Source organism: Copadichromis virginalis, linkage group LG2 (genome assembly GCF_057382275.1).
Source record: "Copadichromis virginalis isolate Kocher_CV1m ecotype Utaka linkage group LG2, C_Virginalis_male_GT1.1, whole genome shotgun sequence".
Taxonomy (NCBI): Eukaryota; Metazoa; Chordata; class Actinopteri; order Cichliformes; family Cichlidae; genus Copadichromis; species Copadichromis virginalis.
In genome coordinates, this window is record NC_140619.1 from 35197408 (window position 1) to 35218395 (window position 20988).

General features: G+C 39.9%; 1 protein-coding gene across 2 annotated transcripts in view; it reads left to right on the plus strand.

Moving 5' to 3' along the window:
* The first annotated feature begins 1427 nt into the window (after positions 1-1427).
* The window catches only part of fgf13a (fibroblast growth factor 13a), a 97743-nt gene continuing 78182 nt past the window's right edge, over positions 1428-20988 (plus strand). The window contains exons 1-2 of one of the 2 annotated variants that reach the window (XM_085432662.1): positions 1428-2083; positions 2362-2524. In XM_085432662.1, coding sequence (XP_085288788.1) covers positions 2476-2524 — 49 coding nt within the window. In that variant the 5' untranslated portion in view covers positions 1428-2083; positions 2362-2475. The remainder of the gene's footprint in view (positions 2084-2361; positions 2525-20988) is intronic. The other variant, XM_085432672.1, reaches the window with a different exon arrangement.

The following is a 20988-nucleotide window of genomic DNA, read 5'->3' on the forward strand; positions in this document are numbered from 1 at the left end:
ATGGCTGCTTGATGCATATCATGTTTTAATAACCATCCTCTGTCTAAAAAAGTATTTAAAAGATTATGATTTAGCTTAACTGGGGTTCACTTTCTTTAAATCCTGTGTCGGAAATATAACTAAACTCAACTCAGTAGAGTGCAATTTAAAAAACAATGCAATGACTGGACTGTTTTAAGGGAAAGTAACTCACCGAGACAGGTCCCAGTATGTCTCAAATGTCTCAGCAAGATCTGCGGATGTGAAGAAAGTTCGAAGTGGTTCCAGTTTCTTCTAAAAATAGCAACCATATGGCGTGTAACCCTTAACCTAGGGGTCTTTTTCCCTTTGCTGCCACTGCATGCTACAGCTCTGCATGACCAGGGGTTGTGACATAGAGCCTGCTAAAAACTGGACATGGATTGAAAGACTTTTGAACAGAATCTAAAAAATAGCACCCCTAATTAAAAAGATTATAGTGTCCTTAAAAATGGAAATCAATATGTTTTGCTGTTGATATGGCTCAGTTGAAACTGAACAGTTTAACGTGACTTCAAGTGAAGCTTTTAGGCTTCATCTTTACAAGTTTCACAAGGTAAGGACACTTATATAACATATTACTGCAGTAATATGTTGCAGTAATATTAATAAATGGCTTTATTCATTAGTCTGATAGTCTCTGAACACTTACAAAAAGATAATTATAGTTAACTCTTTATTGCATGCATTTTACAGTGAGTGCACTGAAATTGAGGTATTCCTCACTCCCACAATCGATTTGTCATGACCCACAGTGAATCACGTCACACTCAAACGAGTTACTCAGTATACTATTTGTTTATCTACATTGAAACTGTATTGCATGTTTTTTAAATGTGTAAACTTGCAAGCATTCCTCAAACAATTCATCTTTATTTATCTGAACCAATTACACCTGTAAAAATCTGTGCGGTATGGGGACAAAACGCATTTCAAAACAGTGGTGGGACTGCGACATTAGCTTCTCCGGTGTAAAAGACACCTATGTGATAAACTTCACCTTGTGATTATGTAACAGGAATGTGAGGTGGCATCTGGAAAAAAAATGCTCATCTGGTGCCAGAAGGGGGAAAGGACTTAATGTGGTTGGCACTCTCAAAACACTGCTGTAGAACTGGATGTGTCCTTTCAAGGACCTGAAAAACTTTCAAGGACCTGAGAAGTGTTCATGAAACTAAAACAAACTGATACGTTCCACTATCCAGTCTTATAGGTGGGTTATGTTCTCAGTTAAGAGTCCGATCCATCGGAGCTTGTTTTACATAACACCATCGTATTAGTCATATGCAACAAATATCTTATTAACTAATGAGGTTATGTAAACTGTAAAATGATAAAGCTGCAGGTATGTAAGAAAGCATAACAAGAATTTACTGCGGTTTTTATTTTTATGTGTTATCCTCCAGCCACTTACTGACTTCCAAATGCATATTTAATCAAGTCAAAGGAAAGACCTCCGAATATATATTTAGAAAATGCGCATCTCGGATGTGAATGGGATAACGCATAGCTCTGCAAAGGCAACTGAATGAGAGCAACAGCAAGATGGTGCGCGCCATGCAGCACAACCTCCTGCTTTAATTCTTCTCCGCATCGACATCACAGCTCACATGCTGACTGCATTCATGGATCGAGCAGCTCGTTTTCACCACAGCCGTCATACGCGGGTCAAAAAACAATTGTCCACTGTGTGAACGGGCGCTGTAACTGGTAGAGCGCTCTCACGTTGTGTATCCTGTTGATTCTATCTGCCGAGTGTTTAGAGGAGCAGAGCTCGACCGTGAAAGCCTCAGACAAGAAAACCTGGTCGCCAAAAGCCACACTGGATGGGATTACTCTCGGGGTTTGTTAGACACTACAGCTCAGTGTATTATTCACTTGAATTTTTCTTGACTGAAGACCTGTGGGGAGCAAAAGTGCGCTCCATTTCGCAGCTTTTTGCTCGTCTCCCTTGTCACAATAGAGTAGGTCGTGATTTTTCGTATGCAACATAACGGGATTCATAGTGGGGACGTTTCCTTTCATCAATGTGCATTGATGTAGCAGAAAACGTGGAGGAGATAAGGTAGGTTAAAGCGCGGTGTTAAATCACTGGAAAGGCTATACGAAGATAGGCATGCGTATAGGCTGCTTCTTTGTGTTTATTGAAACTACATGAGGTCTTTGTCGTGTGGCGTGTGAGTGTGTCTATCAATAGTTGAATGTTTTCATTGATACCCAATTGAGAAACACCTTGCAGCACGAGTAGCTCCATTGTTACGTTCTTTGGCCCTGCTGTAACACCAAACGCAGCTGTTGTGTTATGAGAGAAAATGCAATTTTGATGAATATTTCTCTTTACAGAAGCCTTATCTCATCACTTGGACTCTCCGGTCAGGATTTCATTGAGGACTGTCAGCAATTAAGGGGATTTCGATTCTTATCTAATTCGGGAATTACACATCCAAACTGGGATCTATGAGCGGAAAAGTGGCGAAGCCTAAAGAAGACAAGGATGCTTCCAAGGGTAAGAGAAGAGCCTTGGCTTGCACAGCTTGCTTTATCCCCAAATCACAGGTTTAAACGCGACCATGCGCTCATTCATTCCCTGCATGGTGCTCAAATCACCCTTTGAGGTTTGACTGAAAACAATACCAACCACTGGATGGTTCACCATTCCCAGCACGATGCATGTGGATATTGCTCTTTGAGATATGCTATTGCAGGCCTATACGCTGCACGATGTTTTGAGTTTGAGATCACATGCGTTTCTTGCCTTGACTTGGTGATCGTCAGAAACGCAGATGATTTAGCAAAGGCAATATGTTACAGGGTGTGTGTTACAGGATGTTAATAAGCTAACCAGTATAACCAGTGTAGCGATGGTGGTGGCATCCTATTGTGTCACTGGCATCCTGTTGAAAGGTCCCTTTGTGTTTCTCGCTCGTACACTGAGCCGCACACTCTCGTCACATCTGCACTGCCACGACGCGCGGAGCCCTCTCGGTCTCGTAGCTCGAGTTTATGACCTGTGGCGTAACAAAGAGGCTCCGTATCCCTGAGAAAAAAGGAAGTAAACTGCCTTGGCATTGCCATGGAGACAGAATGGAGACAGGTTGCCAAAGAAACCTAGAGGGACTAATCGCAACCGTTCCGTCCTGATGTGCGGGACAGCTTACGCACCGTCACACACGTTACTGCGTCTTTGTCCTCGTGCTCAGTTTTCTATTAAAAGATTTAAAAAAAAACCACACACCAGAGAGGACAGGACTTTTCGCGTCAGTAAATATCTGGGTATTAAAATAAAATAACTTAAAAAATAACTCTTAATTGCAACCAGTAAAAACGGCTGTTTCCCAGGTTTAGTGACAGAATAAAATACCCAACACTCACACCGTGGCAGCGTGCCCATAACAGTCTTCCTGTTTACTTACAGTATAGAAATGCAATTGAATCTTCCTACTATCGTGTTCTGACTCCGCTTGAAGTGCTTACAACAAATCAATGAACTTATTGGCTTATTTTGGCAACACTGCTACCTGACTTTTGGTGTTACTATATATGGTACAGATGCATCCTAATCAGGGTACTACAGAATATTACAGTTTTTATTAACATTTAATCTTTATTAATAGGCATTAATAAAGTATTACTGCCTAGTGAGCTATTGAGCATACCTCATCCAAAGCTGCTTTCCTGGATGAGGGCACAGAAGGAAAGATTTGGTGTCATGGTGCATTTGTTGTTAAACCACTCTACTTCTCAACCTCCGTGGTTCATTTGTTGATGCATTTAACAAAACATATAATGGAAAAATAGATATTCTTTTGATATTATATAACCTTTAGATCCATATTATGTCTAGTATGTCTATAGTATGTCTTTTTAATGTTTATAGTATAAGATGCTTGACAACTAACTTCTGCATCTAAAATAAAACACCAGTAAGGGAAGCTTATCAGTTTTTTTGCTGAATGTGCAGTGAGTAAAACATGCTTTAATTGATTTCAAGATTAACCTCCACGGGAGCTTTTGTTCTTGTCTCCCACTGGAAATCAATGGCACGCTCTCTGGAAGCGCTATTGCCAAAACTATCAGATGACAGCAAAACATCTTCAACTTAACTATGAGTGTTCACTAAGGCTTGTCTCCTTTTATAAATTTACAGAAAAACACACAAATGTGGTGTAGCTGACGTGCTTTCATGTGAGAGGAAAAAAATAGAAGGGGCTCGGGGGAGGACAGTAGACTGTGAATTGCTGAGAGGGTCATTTGGTACCAGCTGCCCTCCATCAGAGACTTGAATTGCACAAGAGCTGAGAACCGCATGGGGAAAATCACCACCGACCCTGCCAATGTTGGCAACCACCTGTCCCACAAATTATTTCAGGGAAACAGTCCATTAAAGCCGGAACCACCTGCCATCTCCACAGCTCCTTTTTCACCCTGCAAGCTGTTGGACTGCAGAAGCTTCTCACTGCCCTGCTTTTTTTTAACAGAGTGATACCCCCTTTTTTCTTAATTTGAAAAAAGAATCTCTCTTGCCAAGCTGCTTAAATTACCTATGATGGCATATTTTAATTTTATTTTAGTAGTATGTCTTTTGCAGTTGTAGTTTTCTGAATGCTTACATCTTTACAAAAACATTATTTGGTTAGAAAATTAAAAAAAAAAAGAGGGGTCGAGCATGAGCATCTCGTTTTTGCATCTACAGACAGATTTAAATCCTGAAAAGTACAAGTAATGTTCTCTGTGGGGGTCCTAGTAGTAGTCATACCACAAAGACATGCTATTCAAGCTGTCACTCAGTAAGAAAGTCACTTTTTGTTACAGGGTTTTGTTACAGGGTGACTCAGTTTTGTGACAGGGCACTGTTTTCTCTCTCCGACTCCCTCAGGGATTTATTTTGTTAGCAAAGCATGTGAAAACAGAAAACATGCATAGACTGAAAGAGAGAAACATGGCTCTGTGTAGAGTACCAGTATCAACACCAGTGAATCACGTTGTGTTAGTTTCCCCTTGTCCTTCTGAAGCTTAGTTGTGCGGACAAAGTGATGTGTCAAAGCATGACGTATACACTCGCTCGGCTTTATAACTTTCCAGGGCTTGAAGCCTCTCTCAGATAACTCTCGTGCATATGCATTAACTGTTGAGATGATTAACTCTCCATTGGTTATACAAACATTTGCACCGTATGTGTTTTACTTTATGGTCCAATTTAACGTACATTTCTCTGATTGCTTTTTATCATCATTTTGCTAATTTATCATTATAATCAGTTAAAGATTCCATATTTCTGAAAAAAAAAACAACAACTTTGTGCTTCTGTTACTTTCCTCAGACTTGATCCTAGCGCAGTGCATTGATAAACCCCCTCTTTGGCTATGAGTGTCATCCAGTCGATTCATGTCTGCCTCAGACTGCAGGACAAAGTGCAGAAGAAGACATAAGTCTTGCATATTTGCAGGGAGATTAATTCAGCTCAGCGCCAGCCACCGAAATGAATCAATAGATATGCAGAGAACAGTTTGGAGCTGCTTCATTAATCACAGTGCAGGCAACTCTATCCTCCACAACACTGATACCTGCTCTGGTCTCATCAGCAAAACCAAATACTGTCTACAGTGTCATTAACTTCTTTTAATCTAATGAGGCTCTTCAAGAATCTCCTTTGAACAATATGTGGTGAAGGGAGGATCCACTACTTTAATCATTAAGACTCTATTAAATGCCTTCAGCACCCGTACTGTTGTGAACTCTCTCGGGATGTTTTAACAAAAATAAGACACAGCATGCAGTGACAGGATTGGCATTTGTGAGATCAACTTGTAGTTAATAGTTTGACATGCAGGGGTCGAACAAAAGTCACGCCAGGGTGAAAAATGACTCCAAACAAAGTTTCAACATTGTAAACTCACAGGATTTTCTCACATTTGTCTGGCTCAGATTCATAATATTTATTCAGCATACTGTATCAACACAAAATGAATCTTTTCCCCCAGTTTATGTCCTTTTTAGTGACTGTCCTACCAAAATTGTGAAGTTTAAGTAGCTTAACATTCCCTTGATATTGAAGTGTTTGGATATTCTAATCTTGTCAGAGTATGTCAGGATCTGGTAACATGAATGAACAGATTATAGATTGTCTTTTCTTTTCTATGTCAATCCAAACAGGTTATGTTCTTCATTACACTACAAGTCTGTACCATACTCTGTCCCAACTTTGTCCCAACTTTGAAGTTAGTGACAAGTGTTAATGTGTGAAAGTGCGTGGTTCTGCACTGTCAGATGCTTTACTTGTACTGACGCAGATCCGGCTACACGACCTCAAGGAAACTGGCTCACCTCCTGAGCGGAGTCTAATGCCACTCAGATCTCCGAGTGGCATCAGTGATCTGCCACTTTCCATTGCTGAATTGTGTGCTGATCGGTGTTTGAGAATGTTGAAGGCCTGTCTCTTCAGTTCCTAAGCTTGGGTTTCTGACTCAGGGTCCCCTGTGACTGGTTTCTGGTGCGTGATTCATTAGAGTTCCTAGGATGTTTTTTTCTTTCACATGAAAGGTGTGTTTTGGTTCAGCATGACAGCTGCATTGTTGGAAATGGTTATGTATTGATCATTTAGCAGTGAAATACATCTGAACGTATGTGTTTAGGATGAAGACATTTTAATCTTATTAATTTCTCAACTTTGAAATGGAAACTATGCTATGTTTTACGTCATTGCTGCCAGAAATGTTCTGCCCCTAAAATCTCTAAATGCTTCACTGCGGGTGCATTAGTCTGCCTGCTGCTGGTAATCCACAGAGCTGCGTGTCTTCTGAGGTGAGGCTTTTGTGAGAGGCTGGCCTCCCTCAGAAAACAAACCCGCAGGTTGTTTGTGTAAGCTGTGTAAGCTGACCTAGTACTAAATTTTAAAGTTAAGTGACCACTACCAGCCGTGTGAATAAACTCATGTAAATAAGCTCATGTAATAAGCTCACGGGGTTGGAACATAGTACCTGAAATAGTTTTTTGTGCTTAAACGATGAGTGAAAAAAGGTCCCAAATGACAATTACGCTGCTTCCTGCTCTGCCTGGCTCTTCCTGTGAACCTCTTGCCATTTCAGAAAAGATCACATGAGTATTTTCAGACTGTAGAAGCATATGGCCGATAGAAAGGTTTTAAAGTGCCCCTATAGTTTATACTGCACTTTTCATTTTTCAACTAATCTTTGCAGTTTTATACTTTGAAATACCTGGTTGTTAATTTACACATGTCATTTGGCTTCCTCCATAAATATTGTGACTAAGAGGGGCTAAAGACATTTAATCCTTATTACTTAAAAAAGGCCATGAATGCTCTTTGCTGAATATCACAGCTGTTTAGCAAGCATGCGATTATCTGTTAATCTAATCTCAAAAATAATAGGCCATGTTTGTTTTTTTTAACAATGATAATAACATTTTTTTGAATATTATGTTCATTGTATTAACTTCCAATTCTTCCAATAAAAGTTACTCAACATGGTCTTGTAATTAACATTATCCCCCCAAATTAGGTTCAGGAGTAAGTATGTGTCCAGAGCTGAAAATTCTGACAGTTTGCTAACAACCAACTCATGTAAATATATGGGATGAAAAATAAGGCTCAATATACAGTACATGGGGTGTGCATGAATTGGCACAGGAACTGGGATGAGTAAGAATTTGTATGAGGATCCGGGATCTAAAGGGTTCTTATGATGTTCAAGGTAGTTTTTATTCCAGTTATTAAGGTAGTGCCATTATACCAGCACAGTAGATGGAAATTAAATGGAATACACAAAAAGAAGTTACTGACTTCCTTGTCACAGAACGCGAACAGATAAAATATCAAAATTAATGTTTTTTGCCATTTCGTATTTTTGACTTCTGCACAAAACGAGTGCGTTTTAACACAACAACAACATGTTCTTTTCCAAAGTCCTCTTCAGATCTGACTGTGGCCTGCTAATGCTAACATGGTTCATGATAGTAATCTTATTACTTCACTTGAATCATTTCATCAAAAATGATTGTGTGTACTAAAAGTCTGACAGTAGGTTTGGGATTATTCACTACCTGTGGATTTTAGATTACTGCAGTTTAACTTTCAGAAATGCACTCCGTGCTACAGCAGTTAATCCCATCTAAAGATAATCCCCCATAATTGTGGTTGTGTGTGTCAAACTGGCTGATAACAAAATAAAAATCTCTCTCAATAAGGAAAGAACAGAAATATTTCAGATTGGGATTGCTGTGTTTTGCTTACTTAAAAAGTATGAGATAAACCACTTTTATGCAAGTGTGAGCTTCAGATTATTGGACCTACTTACACTTTCCTATAGCTGCTCATGTCAGTAAGCCAAGTTGAGGTTAGCCACCTTCATGTTAGCTCAGGGATTTAATGAGGGAAGAAGAACATTTTTCCCAGTGGTCTATTATCTGCTAAATTTAACAAAGATAAAATCAGCAGAAAATTGAATCATTTTCTGGTCTCCTTTCCGCTGCTGTTATAATGAAAGCATGTTTAAATGGCATTGCTTAGTTTCTTTTTTATGCTCATCATCTAGAGATGACAAATGGTAAACAGAATTATGTCCTTCTCATATAATACTGTTGCCAGGTGTGAGAAAATCCAGCTCTGATTGTTAATTGACTCAGCGCAGATCTAGTGCTGTTAGCCCGACTGAGATGAAGGAAAGCGTTCATCTGTTCAACTGAGCATGTGGCAGGAGTGACTCATTTGTGTGGAAAGCCTACACGCCACCTTGGGCTCACATACAGTTTGTGGAGGGTATGCAACACGTGCAGTTCTGCAGAAGCTTTACCACAGATGTTCTTTCCAATTATCCCCAAACATATGGAACCAAGTGGATCTTTTATTGCTGAGCAATTTGTGCTTCTAAGTATAGACATTGTTAATTACATTAAGCACATTTTAGCAACATATTTTTAACTGTAAATACTGTACTTACTACAACAGACAATGAATGAGGAGCTATTGGATGTTTTGAGGGCAGAAAGAGGTCACAGAAGCAATTACAGCATCCCAAGGTTACCATAGAAACCATGTGTCCTGTCATCCATGGAGCCTAGTGGGACGGGAACAGTGTCACATAAAGTTATTGTGAAATAAAGATTCAAAAGGGGACATTTTCGGCTCAGAGTGACAGCACTGAAATGTTTCTGTTAATGCTTTAACATCATGTCACGTTCAAAGGTTTCATGGCCTTGGTTTCTGTATTTGAAATGATGCTCAGGATTAATAGTTGCTCTGCACATTAACTAATTAAAGTTGATGATAATTATAAAGGGGATTAAGCCGAGGTAGGAAAGGGACAAGATAAGGATGAACCAGTGGTAATAAACAGGATCTACAGGCTGAGCAGGTCTGGGAAACAGCATCTAACTGGCCAGCAGTGCTTATGGTAAGGGCAAATGATTGCCTCAGGTTTGAACAGAATGCAGATTAGTGATTGACAGTCTCTTAATGCCGGACAAGGCTGTAGTCTCTGTAGAGTGAATTCAACCGGAAGACTCCAAAGCAGCAGACCACCATCTCCTCTGCAAAACGTGCAGAGAATAGTTTAAAGGATTACCAGCTTCTTGCTCTCCTCCAGTCCTGCAGCTGTTTCACACGCAAGTTACAGGCAGGGCCACACTTCAGCTTGCATCAGTGATCTACCTTAGCAGTTCACTGGATGTCTATGAGAAAAACATATCAGTGTTGGAAGCACAAGGGTAATACTTAACTGATCCAATATATTGTTAGATTGGGAAAGACAAAAGCATTTTTTATGAAGTATGATCTAAAGTGTTCATGAGCTTATACAGTATTTTCTACTATAAGATAGCATCTGTTTTTAATGTGGTGCCATGTAAGGGCCCGAAGATCACAAGCGTTCAGTATTTGATTTTCTGCCTGATCCCTTGCGCACAGAGATTTCTCTGAAATCTTTAAATCATATTATGGCGCCTAGATGATGAAATTTCCAAATCCTTTGCAATTTCATTCTACAACAAGAATTATTTATTCATTTACACAGTTTCCTTAAAAAATTTTTTCTCAAAGAGTCAGACTTTGATGCTGAAAGCTTGTCCAAGCTTTTGGTATCCCTAACCCTACTTTATTAAAATATGTTTCTGGCATCTAATTCAATAGCAGCACATATTTTGTCTATTTTAAAAACTGGCTATAACATTAAAAGGATCATTTTTATTGGGCTGGAATAAAACCCTTTGAGCTTGGGTCATGACAGTGATGATATATGGCAGAGAAAGGAAGGATAATACATTCTTAGGAAACTATTCAACAGAAAGAACTTTCAAGAATTTAGAAATACAACATATTAAGCCTTGAAGACGTAAATGCCACAGCCACTGAAATGTTGGTAATGTGCCTTTATGTGCATTTGGAGTAATATTTTAGTACTCACTGTGTGAAAAAGATGACACAAGTGTTAAATGTGAGTGGGCCTTCTGTTTCAAAGATGTGAGAAAGAAGAAAGAAGAAAGACATTGTTAAGATGACTGCTAAATATAGCAATGCTCCTTCACTGGTCCCTGAAGCCAATTTTACACAGTCTGGAGCAGTGAACATCACGGCTGCGCCTGCCTCCTTTTCATCAGGGAGACATCATTTACATAATGAGACGCTGCCACGGCAACAAAGCCCCAATAAGCATGGAAGTCGTCAGTCATGGGTGGAGGATATCGAGGTGGCTTGCTTACATGCACTGAACGCAGCGCTGCAAATGTGCATACTGTGACCCAGACAAAGAAAAATGCATGCTGATACACAGCTCATTATAAAATGAAAAGGGAAAGGCAACAGTAAATTAGTGCCCCCTATTGTTTTTTTTTTTAATAAATTTGTAATTTGAATAACATTTTATTAGTGCTTCTAACAATTCAAAAGTATATGTAAGGTTTAGCTCCCGAGCTCTTCATAGATTATGTTGCCCAGGATTATATAGTGAAAACCAGTTAAAACTAGCACAACACTGACCAACCAGAGTGGTAGAATGCCCTCTCCGCATGAAATCATCATCACGCTAATAGCCCGATAAAATCATATAACATAAGAAGGAAAACTTTACAGTTTAATGGGCAACTTTTACTCTTAATTGTGAATCACATTTTTTCCAGTACTTACCAGAAAAAAAAGCCACAGCCAGAACATCTTCTGATAAACTGCCCTGAAGTTAGTCTGGCATTGACAGACAAATGCAAAATAGTTTTCATCTTCTCAGTTCAGTTGAAATCTTCTTCAGGGTTTATTAAAGGCATAGGCCGCATGTCCCTGGGATGTTACTGGACAGCTCAGCTACTAATCAGAGAAAGAAACAAAACAAAACAGAGATGATGTGAAATAGCACTGATCAACAGAGGAATGTCAGAGATGCTAGTCATCATATCAACCCTTATAATTGTTGTGATTGACCTTCAGCACAGAAAAGGGTGGATGGAGGTTTGAAAGCAAGGGGAACGAGATCCATTCTGTAAGAGTAACACGAAGTCTCACTGGAAACACGAGGGCCAGTCTTAACACAGTCTTTTCCAGGCATTCCTGACACAAACCATAGCACTTTAAGTACTACCCTACCAGAAACTTTTGTACAAGCTGCGTTAGGATTGGATACTTGATAATGTGGAAACGGTTAAAACTGCTTGAAAGCAAACACCGTGGTGCTACAGTTTCCCCACCGTTAACCTCATAGTCAATGGACATTTAGCCAGGCGGCAGTGTGATTCAGTTTCCTGCCTTAAAACTTTTTTCTTTGTTTTGCCAGATGTCATTAGAGATTCTCTGTACTGAATGATCACATCGTTTTCAATGTAATTAGAGGAGACAAGTCTCTGCCTACACTGCAGCACTGAGATAGAGAAAGACAAAAGAGATGGAGAGTTAAGAGAGAGAGACAGCGGGAGAGAGAGAGAGAGAGAGAGATGGCAGTCAGTGATCTAACAGTAATACATAACAGGAGAACTGGCCAGCATAAAGAAGATGAACAGTGCTGTAGGCGAGATGAAAAGGTTACGTGCAATAATGCCAAAATATTTCAGCTTTGCTTAAAGGTTACAGTGGAAAATTAGGACAAAGACAATGTTAAATTGCTTCAGTTCCTTTGGTTACTGGGGGACCTTGCGCAATATCTTATAGTAGCAATGTCACCTAAAATAAAGCTGATTCCAGTTTTATTTAATTTTATATTTCTAATCAGTAATAGATGTGTATAGTTTCAGAAGAGCCGATGAGAACACCAATGCGTCCTGCACAATGCTCTGCAGTTGTGTACCCACTCCTTTGTGTTCCTGACCTTTATGTCATGTGTTTGCTGTGCTGTGTAATCAAGTGGTCACTTGTTTCCCCTGGTCTTATAGAACAAAGACGTGACTCTCGCACCAACATTTAGAACATGTTTGACAGAGCAGGAAATAAACTGAAATCCCCAAACAGCAGAGTCAGAAATAGCTCTTGTTTTCACATGGTACAAGTGTGTGTGTGTGTGTTAATGCTTTTTATGTCTGATCTGCCAGAGTTATCTTAGGATTTTGCAGGGCTTTCTCTGTTCGGCTATACTCTGTAAATCAGAATTGACAGCATCTGGCGTCAGTTTATGATGTAGATTTAATGTGATTTTCTTTCATGTTTGTATTGTGATAGTATTCTGTGTATTATACTATGCACATACAGATCGATATACAGCCTGTGTAGAAGACTGTTGGCTTTTCGGACACATTTGAGCAAGTAAACATTTAAAAAAAATTACCTGAAAATGTGACACAGAATCAATTAGAATTTCAATGAGAGAAAAAGCTGATGTATTTCATGGAAAAGTAAGAGTAGTCTACATCATTCTTTAGTCTATATTATTCAAATATAGAAATGTTAGTGTCACAGGATTCAGAGTAGGTGCTAATGATTAGGGAGACTTATTTAACTCCATGTCATCAGGTGTTTTTTGTGCTGTTAAAGTGTGTGATGTCATCTACCAAGACCTAAGCTGCTCCACGAGAACTTCAGGGAAAAAACTGGTTGTGGATGCTCGCGAGATTATTAGTGTTTCACACGACTGCCAACTTGTATAAATACAAGAACATACATTTTGATGAAAAAAGTCTGCCATAACTCAAAAATGTCTTCTCATCTGTAGGCAGTTGTCACAACTGATGGTGTCAAATTGGATACAGCTTTAATTGTAAAGAGGTTTTACAAACAGGAAAGATTATTTACAATAAGAATGTGCTCTGGACAGATGAATCAGTGACATAGTTGCTTTGAAATGGTAGTATTTGGAGTTGCTTTGCTGACTTGGCGACTGGGGAACATTACGTGATTTAACTGTGAATTTCACATCATATCAAAAAAGTGCTTAAACTGTAAGTATACCTTTGATCCTAAGCACCACTAGCAAATCCACCCAGGGATGGCTCAAGAAGAAGAAATGAAGAGTTATGGAATGGGTAGTCAAAGATCTGAATTCTGCTGAACTGTAGGATATTTGAAAGAGAGCAGCACATGCAAGCAAAAGCTCAAACATCTTAAACTGAACTGAAAACATTTTGGAAGGAAGAGTAGCAAACCCTTTCAAAAGGACCATTTCCTGGTAGATGAGGCTGAACTGGCTTCAAAAGCTGAGGATGTGCTTACTTTTTCTGAAGAGGAATTTTACATCTATTGATACTTTTGCTAAATAAATCTTTGCTTTGTTCACTATATGTGCATTTTAAAAGAAAACATTATCTTCCATCTATGTGTTACACAAAATTAGCTGATAAATAAGGTATAAAATTGGAGACTTTCACAGGTTCCAATTTTACAGATTTCTTTATACGTTGAAATCTAGATTTGGACAAAATAAAAAATTGGAAGAAATCCCCTTGAACTCTAATACTAATAATGATTAAAATGATCAATACTCAAATATCAGCTCTAGTGCTAGCATCGCTAAAAAAAAAGAAGACAAAAATGAATTCAGAGAGTTGGCATCTTACGAAAAAGTGAATTATGGTTTATTAGATAAATTGCATCAATATGATTGTATTTGGTCTCCCTTTACAAGCTGGCTTTCTGTAACTTGATGGACAGAGGAGTAATGAGAGAGTGGTGGTGTGGGGATTGGTGTGCGAAGAAAGAATAGGATAATCTCCCTTTGTTTTTTTTTAATTTTTTTTAAATTATTTATTTATGTATTTATTTTTTCAGTTCTGTTATTGAAGTTTAAAATGAAATAAAAATTGCTGATGATAAAAAAAAAATGCATTCAGAGGACATGAAAACATTCACATACTCTCTCACGGTTACTTTATTAGGCACAACTGTTCAACCATTTGTTAACACAAATATCTAATCTGCAAATCGCATGGCAGTAACTCTGAGCTTTTCTGGTAAAGACAACCTGCTGGAAAAAAAAGCATCAACATGGGGAATAAAGGTGATTTAAGTGACTTTAAATGACTTAATGGGCGTGGTTGTTGGTGCCAGATGGGCTACTCTGAGAATTTCAGAAACTGTTCATCTACTGGGAATTTTCCACACGAACATTTCTAAGGATTACAGAAGATGGTGCAAAAAAGACAAAAATATCCAGTGACGGAAGTTCTCTAGGCAAAAATGGCTTGTTGATGACAGAGGAGAATGAACAGACTGCTTTAAGACTGTAGGAAGTCAACAGCAACTCAAATAACCATCTGTTACAACCAAGGTGTGCAGAAGAGCATCCCTTTTCGTGCACCATATTGAATCTGAAGTAGTTCTGCCTTGTATCAGTGGGTTATGCTCACGGCGATGATAAAATGGTTTGGAGAATATTTTCTTGGTACACTTTGGATTCCTTATTACCAGTTTGAGCACTGTTTAAATTTGACAGCCTACCTGAGTATTGTTGCTGACCATGTCCGTCCCTTTATGACCACAGTGTAACAATTTCATGACATTAAAATCAGTGTACTCCAATGGCTCCCCACAGTTACAAAATCTCAATCCAGTGGTACACCTCTGGGATGTCATGGAATGGGAGATTTGCATCATGAGTGCAAATGTGCAAATTTAGAGCAAATGTGTCATGTTTTCATGTCAATATGGACAAAAATTTCTGAGGAATGTTTCCATCAGCACCTATGGATGAATCTGTGGATGAATCTATGCCACGAAAAATTAAGTCAGCGCTGAAAGCAAAATTGGTAAAACTTTTGAGGTCCACCGTGGATGGAAATATTGAGAAACAAGAACATTTGTAGATTCACACATGATCCTAGTTCCACAGGATTACATCATGCTACCAATTCATTCTGTCTTTTGGTATCAAGTGCTGAGATGAGCCTTGTGAACGATATAAATAAATCTGATTGTCTCCCATGCTTCTGATTTGATGCATTGTGTATGTTGGTGTGTCTGTTCAGAGACTGTACTTGAACCCTGTGGGCTTATTTGGTAGGAGGAACAGAATGTGTTGTTAACACTGTGTGGAGGCAGTCCTCACACTTTCGCTAAAATCATCACACCCATTAAAAAAAGCACTTGCATGGCTTCTCAGCTGTGAGACACTAGAAAACCAAAAAATAATATAAAAGTAATATTTTTGTCTGTCAGGTCACTAAAAATGATTGCCATTATTATTGTTTCTTGCTTTTTTTAATCTTAAAAACAAAACAAAACCACAACTGTTGGCAGTTATTGTTGAATGAAATATAAGGACTTTCTGTTAATGAACATGTATGTTTTTGTTACAGATGTACAGGGCTGTAATGCATTGACAAAGCAAATGTTTAATTATAGTAGCAACTGTAAAAATGGTTTTCAGCTGAATCCATTAACTCTTTTGTTCATTCATGGGTCTTACATTATGATTTCGTTCCCTCACAAATTGTGAAATGTTCAGGCATGATGCACACAACATGCTCTACAAACCCACAGTTTCTCTCTGATGAATACGTTATGTAATTTTACATAGTATAGACGTGTATAGGTTGTGCTTGTGTGAGTGGGTGGGTTGATTCTCAACAATTTATGCTTCAAAGCTCAGAGGCACAGATGGCTGCTCAGTTTTGTTGAGTTGCTCTACCGGTTTCTTGTCTTTGGCTCTGGGTTGCCATCCTGTCTTGGCCTTGGCAAAACAATAGTACCCACCTACTCATACAATCCACATTTACACACGTGCATGCACGCACACACATACACACACAAACACAAGCACAAACACATACTTGGAAGTATCTGGTCTTTACCCTGCAGGCTAATCAAGCTGCCTACTCTGTAATAACCACCAACCCTGCTGCATCAAGTGACCTGACCCCTGCCAGAGTCCAATCCAGCATGCTAATCGCTGTGACAGGCAACTTAGCTCAGCAGTTTTTTCATTAAATTTAATAGAACCATGTTGTTTTGCAGAGTTGTGTATACTGTACCCAAAATACACAGTAAGAGAAACTTAGCTTAAAAATCTCTATGACACAACTTACCTTCATAATCCAATGCAACTTTATCTCCTGAAATTATATTTTTTTCCACATATTTATTTGCTTATAAACTGTAATGTTTATAAAGACTTTTGAACCTTTATAATCTTTCTCTTGCCACTGAACTGCAATGTTGGAAGGGAGTCCCAGTCCCTTATTGAGTAATTAGCCATTACCTTAATAATAAAGCACAAATTACCCACAGATTGGTAGCACAAATTGAATAAAGGAAGCGGTGCAAATTTGCCCTGCCTAAACCTGGCCCTAGCGATCCACAGTTTATACCGAAGAGAGAGTTGAATGATGAAAAAAGTGGAATTTATCGTTGTGCAGTTGATGACTGCTGCTCCGGCACTTCTCATCCTGCTCTGAATAAGACTAAAAACCCTAGTGGGATGCGTATATATTTGCATGTGTGAGCAGCTGTGTAGCAGTGCAGAAGTGTTTTATTTAATCATCTCTCTATTTGCTCTTCTTTGTAGCACATTTTTAGACAGATAAAAAGCTGAGTGTGTACTGAAGGCAAAGCAAAATTCTTTCAATACACCTTACAGATGGAATGTGAACACACACAGAAATACACACACATGCTTATACTACACTGTAGCATGACGTGCAACATGAGACATGGTAGTATTATGCAGCGTATACACAGTGCAGTGGATTAATTATCACATGGCTGGGGTACCTCTATTAAAATCCAATAGGCTGCTATTGTATTTAGCTTGCTGATAATGCTAATGCAATATGAAATGTTCTCCCAATGTAGAGTATGTTTTCTCATTTTCATGCTTCATACAATCTATGTATAGATTCAGTCTGTTCTGAAGTCCTTTTTTTTCCTGCATTTCAGTTGTTCATTATTTATTAGCTCCAATTTCAACATGATCAGCTCAGTTTCTGTCGTGCTGGCAGAGCAGGGCAGATACACGAGCACACGAGCGTAATACAGTGCAAAAAATGACGTAGACGACTACGTTGTAGACTTTACCGGGATGAAATTGAGGACCACAATTCTAACTTTAGTCTTGCACACTGAAGAATGTGGCACACCCAAAATGCATGGCCACTTTTGTGTTAATCATTTAATTTAATTTATTTAATTTGTTTATCAGTTATTTTCTGTGGCTATTAATATCCAAAATGACTTTGACAACATGACCAACCTAACCAGTGCATTATTTTGTCACATAAACTGTATAGAAGGTACAAAGAAATGGAGCAACACCCCAGGTGGAACTATTATTCCAAGACAGGTGCAACCCGGTTGCTTTAGGGGGATGGACTTCCGCCCACGAGTCAGATGCAAGCTGAGAGGCAAACCGAGTGCACTGTCTTCATTGCTCCTGAACTTTACCTGTGTTTGCAGGGATTTCTTACGGGCCCCAGGAATGGTGCCACAATAACAAAGAAGAAATCCCTGCAAACACAGGTAAAGTTCAGGAGCAATGAAGACAGTGCACTCGGTTTGCCTCTCAGCTTGCATCTCTTATTCAAGTTTCAACAAACATGAACAGCATTAACAATATCCACGTGTGCATGACTTTTTCAGTCCCAGTGTCCATATCTGTCCATTTCCCCAAAGTCACAAGTAGAAAAATAAATGAATTCACACTCTACACGTTCCACTATTTTACATGTACTTCATGCGATCGCTCAGTCTAAGCAAAACAAAAGTACACACCTGCTCTTACTTAAGCAGTTGGAAGCCACTGTAATCTACAATGAATTTACAGCAATATACGACTGTACAGATTCTGAATACTGAAATTGAGCAGAATTAGACACACATTTACAGCACACTGAGGATGAAATTCACTTTTGCATAACATGGACAACTTCTTTCTACTTCACATGTCATTAACACTCACATATTAAACAGCTATATACTTTTCAAACCTCAATGACACTTAACAATAAAACATCTTTGTATCATAAGCTTTATATAAAATAGTAAAGTGTGCGGGAGTACCAACCTTCATAATGAAAAGAAAATAAATCGATATGAATGACCTTCCTACAAGACAATGCTCTGGGCGCTAACGACCCACAATACAAAACATTACCGCGCCGTTTCTGCTAGCGGCCTGCGCAGCCTGACGCTGCTGTCTCACACTGATGCGAGTCGACCGCGCGGCAGTGCCCATAAGTGTTACAGGTACTGTTCTACTTCTTCACAAGTTAACATGGAGATAAAACATTGTTATGTACAAACAGTGGTAGTATTTCTTTACCAGGTACCAACCTGCAAACACAGGTAAAGTTCAGGAGCAATGAAGACAGTGCACTCGGTTTGCCTCTCAGCTTGCATCTGACTCGTGGGCGGAAGTCCATCCCCCTAAAGCAACCGGGTTGCACCTGTCTTGGAATAATAGTTCCACCTGGGGTGTTGCTCCATTTCTTTGTACCTTCTATACAGTTTATGTGACAAAATAATGCACTGGTTAGGTTGGTCATGTTGTCAAAGTCATTTTGGATATTAATAGCCACAGAAAATAACTGATAAACAAATTAAATAAATTAAATTAAATGATTAACACAAAAGTGGCCATGCATTTTGGGTGTGCCACACACTCCCCTACAAACCAAAAGTGGCTCCCGACACTTGCAATTAACAGTGTAAACTTCCATTAACTCTGAATCAAACTTTAACTCTTCACTCAATATACTCACAAATTACAAATACATATGGGTGTGCAATGATTTTCTACATTTTCTGAATACCCAACACTATATGTACCCAAGGTCCTATGCCCGTCTTAAACTCAGCAGCAGATCGGGTAAGTGACAGCGGAGTGTACACCAGGCATAATATGGATGGGTTGGACTGAATGCCAGTACGATTGTGGACACTGGTGCATATAGAACACTGGCTGTACACCCACAGAACTAACAGCAAGACGTGGCTGATACGTTGGCTGGCCAAGGGAAGAATAGGTCAGTATCTGGCCAGGTCTCCTCTGCCTTGTAGATCTCCTTAGTACGGGCTGAGGTTCAGGTTGAGACCCTTGAGTGTTTTCACTGGAGTCATTGGTCTGGGGCGCCAGCTGCTCTTCGCCAAACTCTGGTTCCTCCACAGGGGGCGAAATGTCATTCTCTCTCTCCTGCTCCATCTCTCCTACACTCACTCGGTCAAACTCTGATCCCATAGGAGCATCGCCACCCTGCATGTCACCAGGTGTCTCAGGACTAACCAATGACCCGCTCACTGGGACCTGATTAGGAATGTCCCGATTGGTCCTTAATGATTCTCTGGGTACCCGCAGCCAGTAACAAGGTGCCTCCTCATCCGTTTCAGATCCACTTGCCCTGATCTAGGATGGAAAACCACCTGTAGCCTCCGAGTGAGTCAATCAGGTCCTGTATGCGGGGGAGGGGGTGCCGATCTGGCACAGTCTTTTTGTTGAGAAGCCGGTAATCAATGCACAGGCGCAATGATCCGTCTTTCTTTCTCACACAAACAATAGGGGCAGCATATGGCGAGTGTGATTTTACAATCCACCCCTTCACAAGCAGCTCCTGTATATATTCTTTAACCTCCCTGTACAATGGCTTTGGGACTGACGCATAAGCCTTTTGGACTGGGGTGTCATCTTTGAGTCTAACTGACATTTGGAGAGAGGGTATACATCCAATGTCACTGCCGTCCCGTGCAAAAGCAGCTGATTCCTTATTCAACATTTTCTCGACTATTCTCTGCTGTTCTGAACTAAGGTGACTGAGGTCAACCGGTGGTCGCCACAGGTCAGCAGGGGGAGTGCCAGGAGAGGCCACATTAACTTCAGCCTTCAATACACAAGCTTGTGTTGGACCCCCATCTCCAACGTCCTGTTCGCCTGGCTCCAGAACTTTGGCAACATGTTGGATGGAGCCAAGTTGGGACCTCTTTGGCAGAGTGATTACTTGGTTTGTGTGGTTGGAAATTGGCACTCTAACAAATGGTTGTTTGGTGTTACTGATTTCCAACAATCCTTCCCCCACACTCAGCTGCTCTAGCGTGGCGCTATCCTCTAGTGGCTCATACAGGACAACAGGGTTGGAAATGTCAAAGGTAGATGGTACTTTACATCGCACATTTACCGTTTTACCAGGTGGAACATAAACATTTTCCTTCCCTACCCTAATGGTGGTTATACTGTGGTTTGACTCTTTCTGCAGATTGATAAAGTTGACCATGGCTCTTGCCTGTTCTTCCTCCACTCCTAGGGCTTTGCGGAGAAGGCTGAGGATCATAGTGTGTGCATCTGCATCACACTTATGACTATTAATCATCCCTTGGAGGACATTGGCTCCCAGTAGTGGCTGGGGGAGGGGGAGCTGGCTGATTAGGAAGGGTACTTCCATTGTAAGGTTGGGATCGGTGTTCCCCGGGAGATTAACTGTTAGCTCCACCCACCCATCATATGGGATTGGCTGTCCATTTGCTGCACACAGGTCAAGGCTTTCCCCAGGATCAAGAAGTTCTTGTAAGGGCCTCACTGCATATTGGGGAATGAACGTCTCCTTCCAGGATCTATCAATGATGCTCAC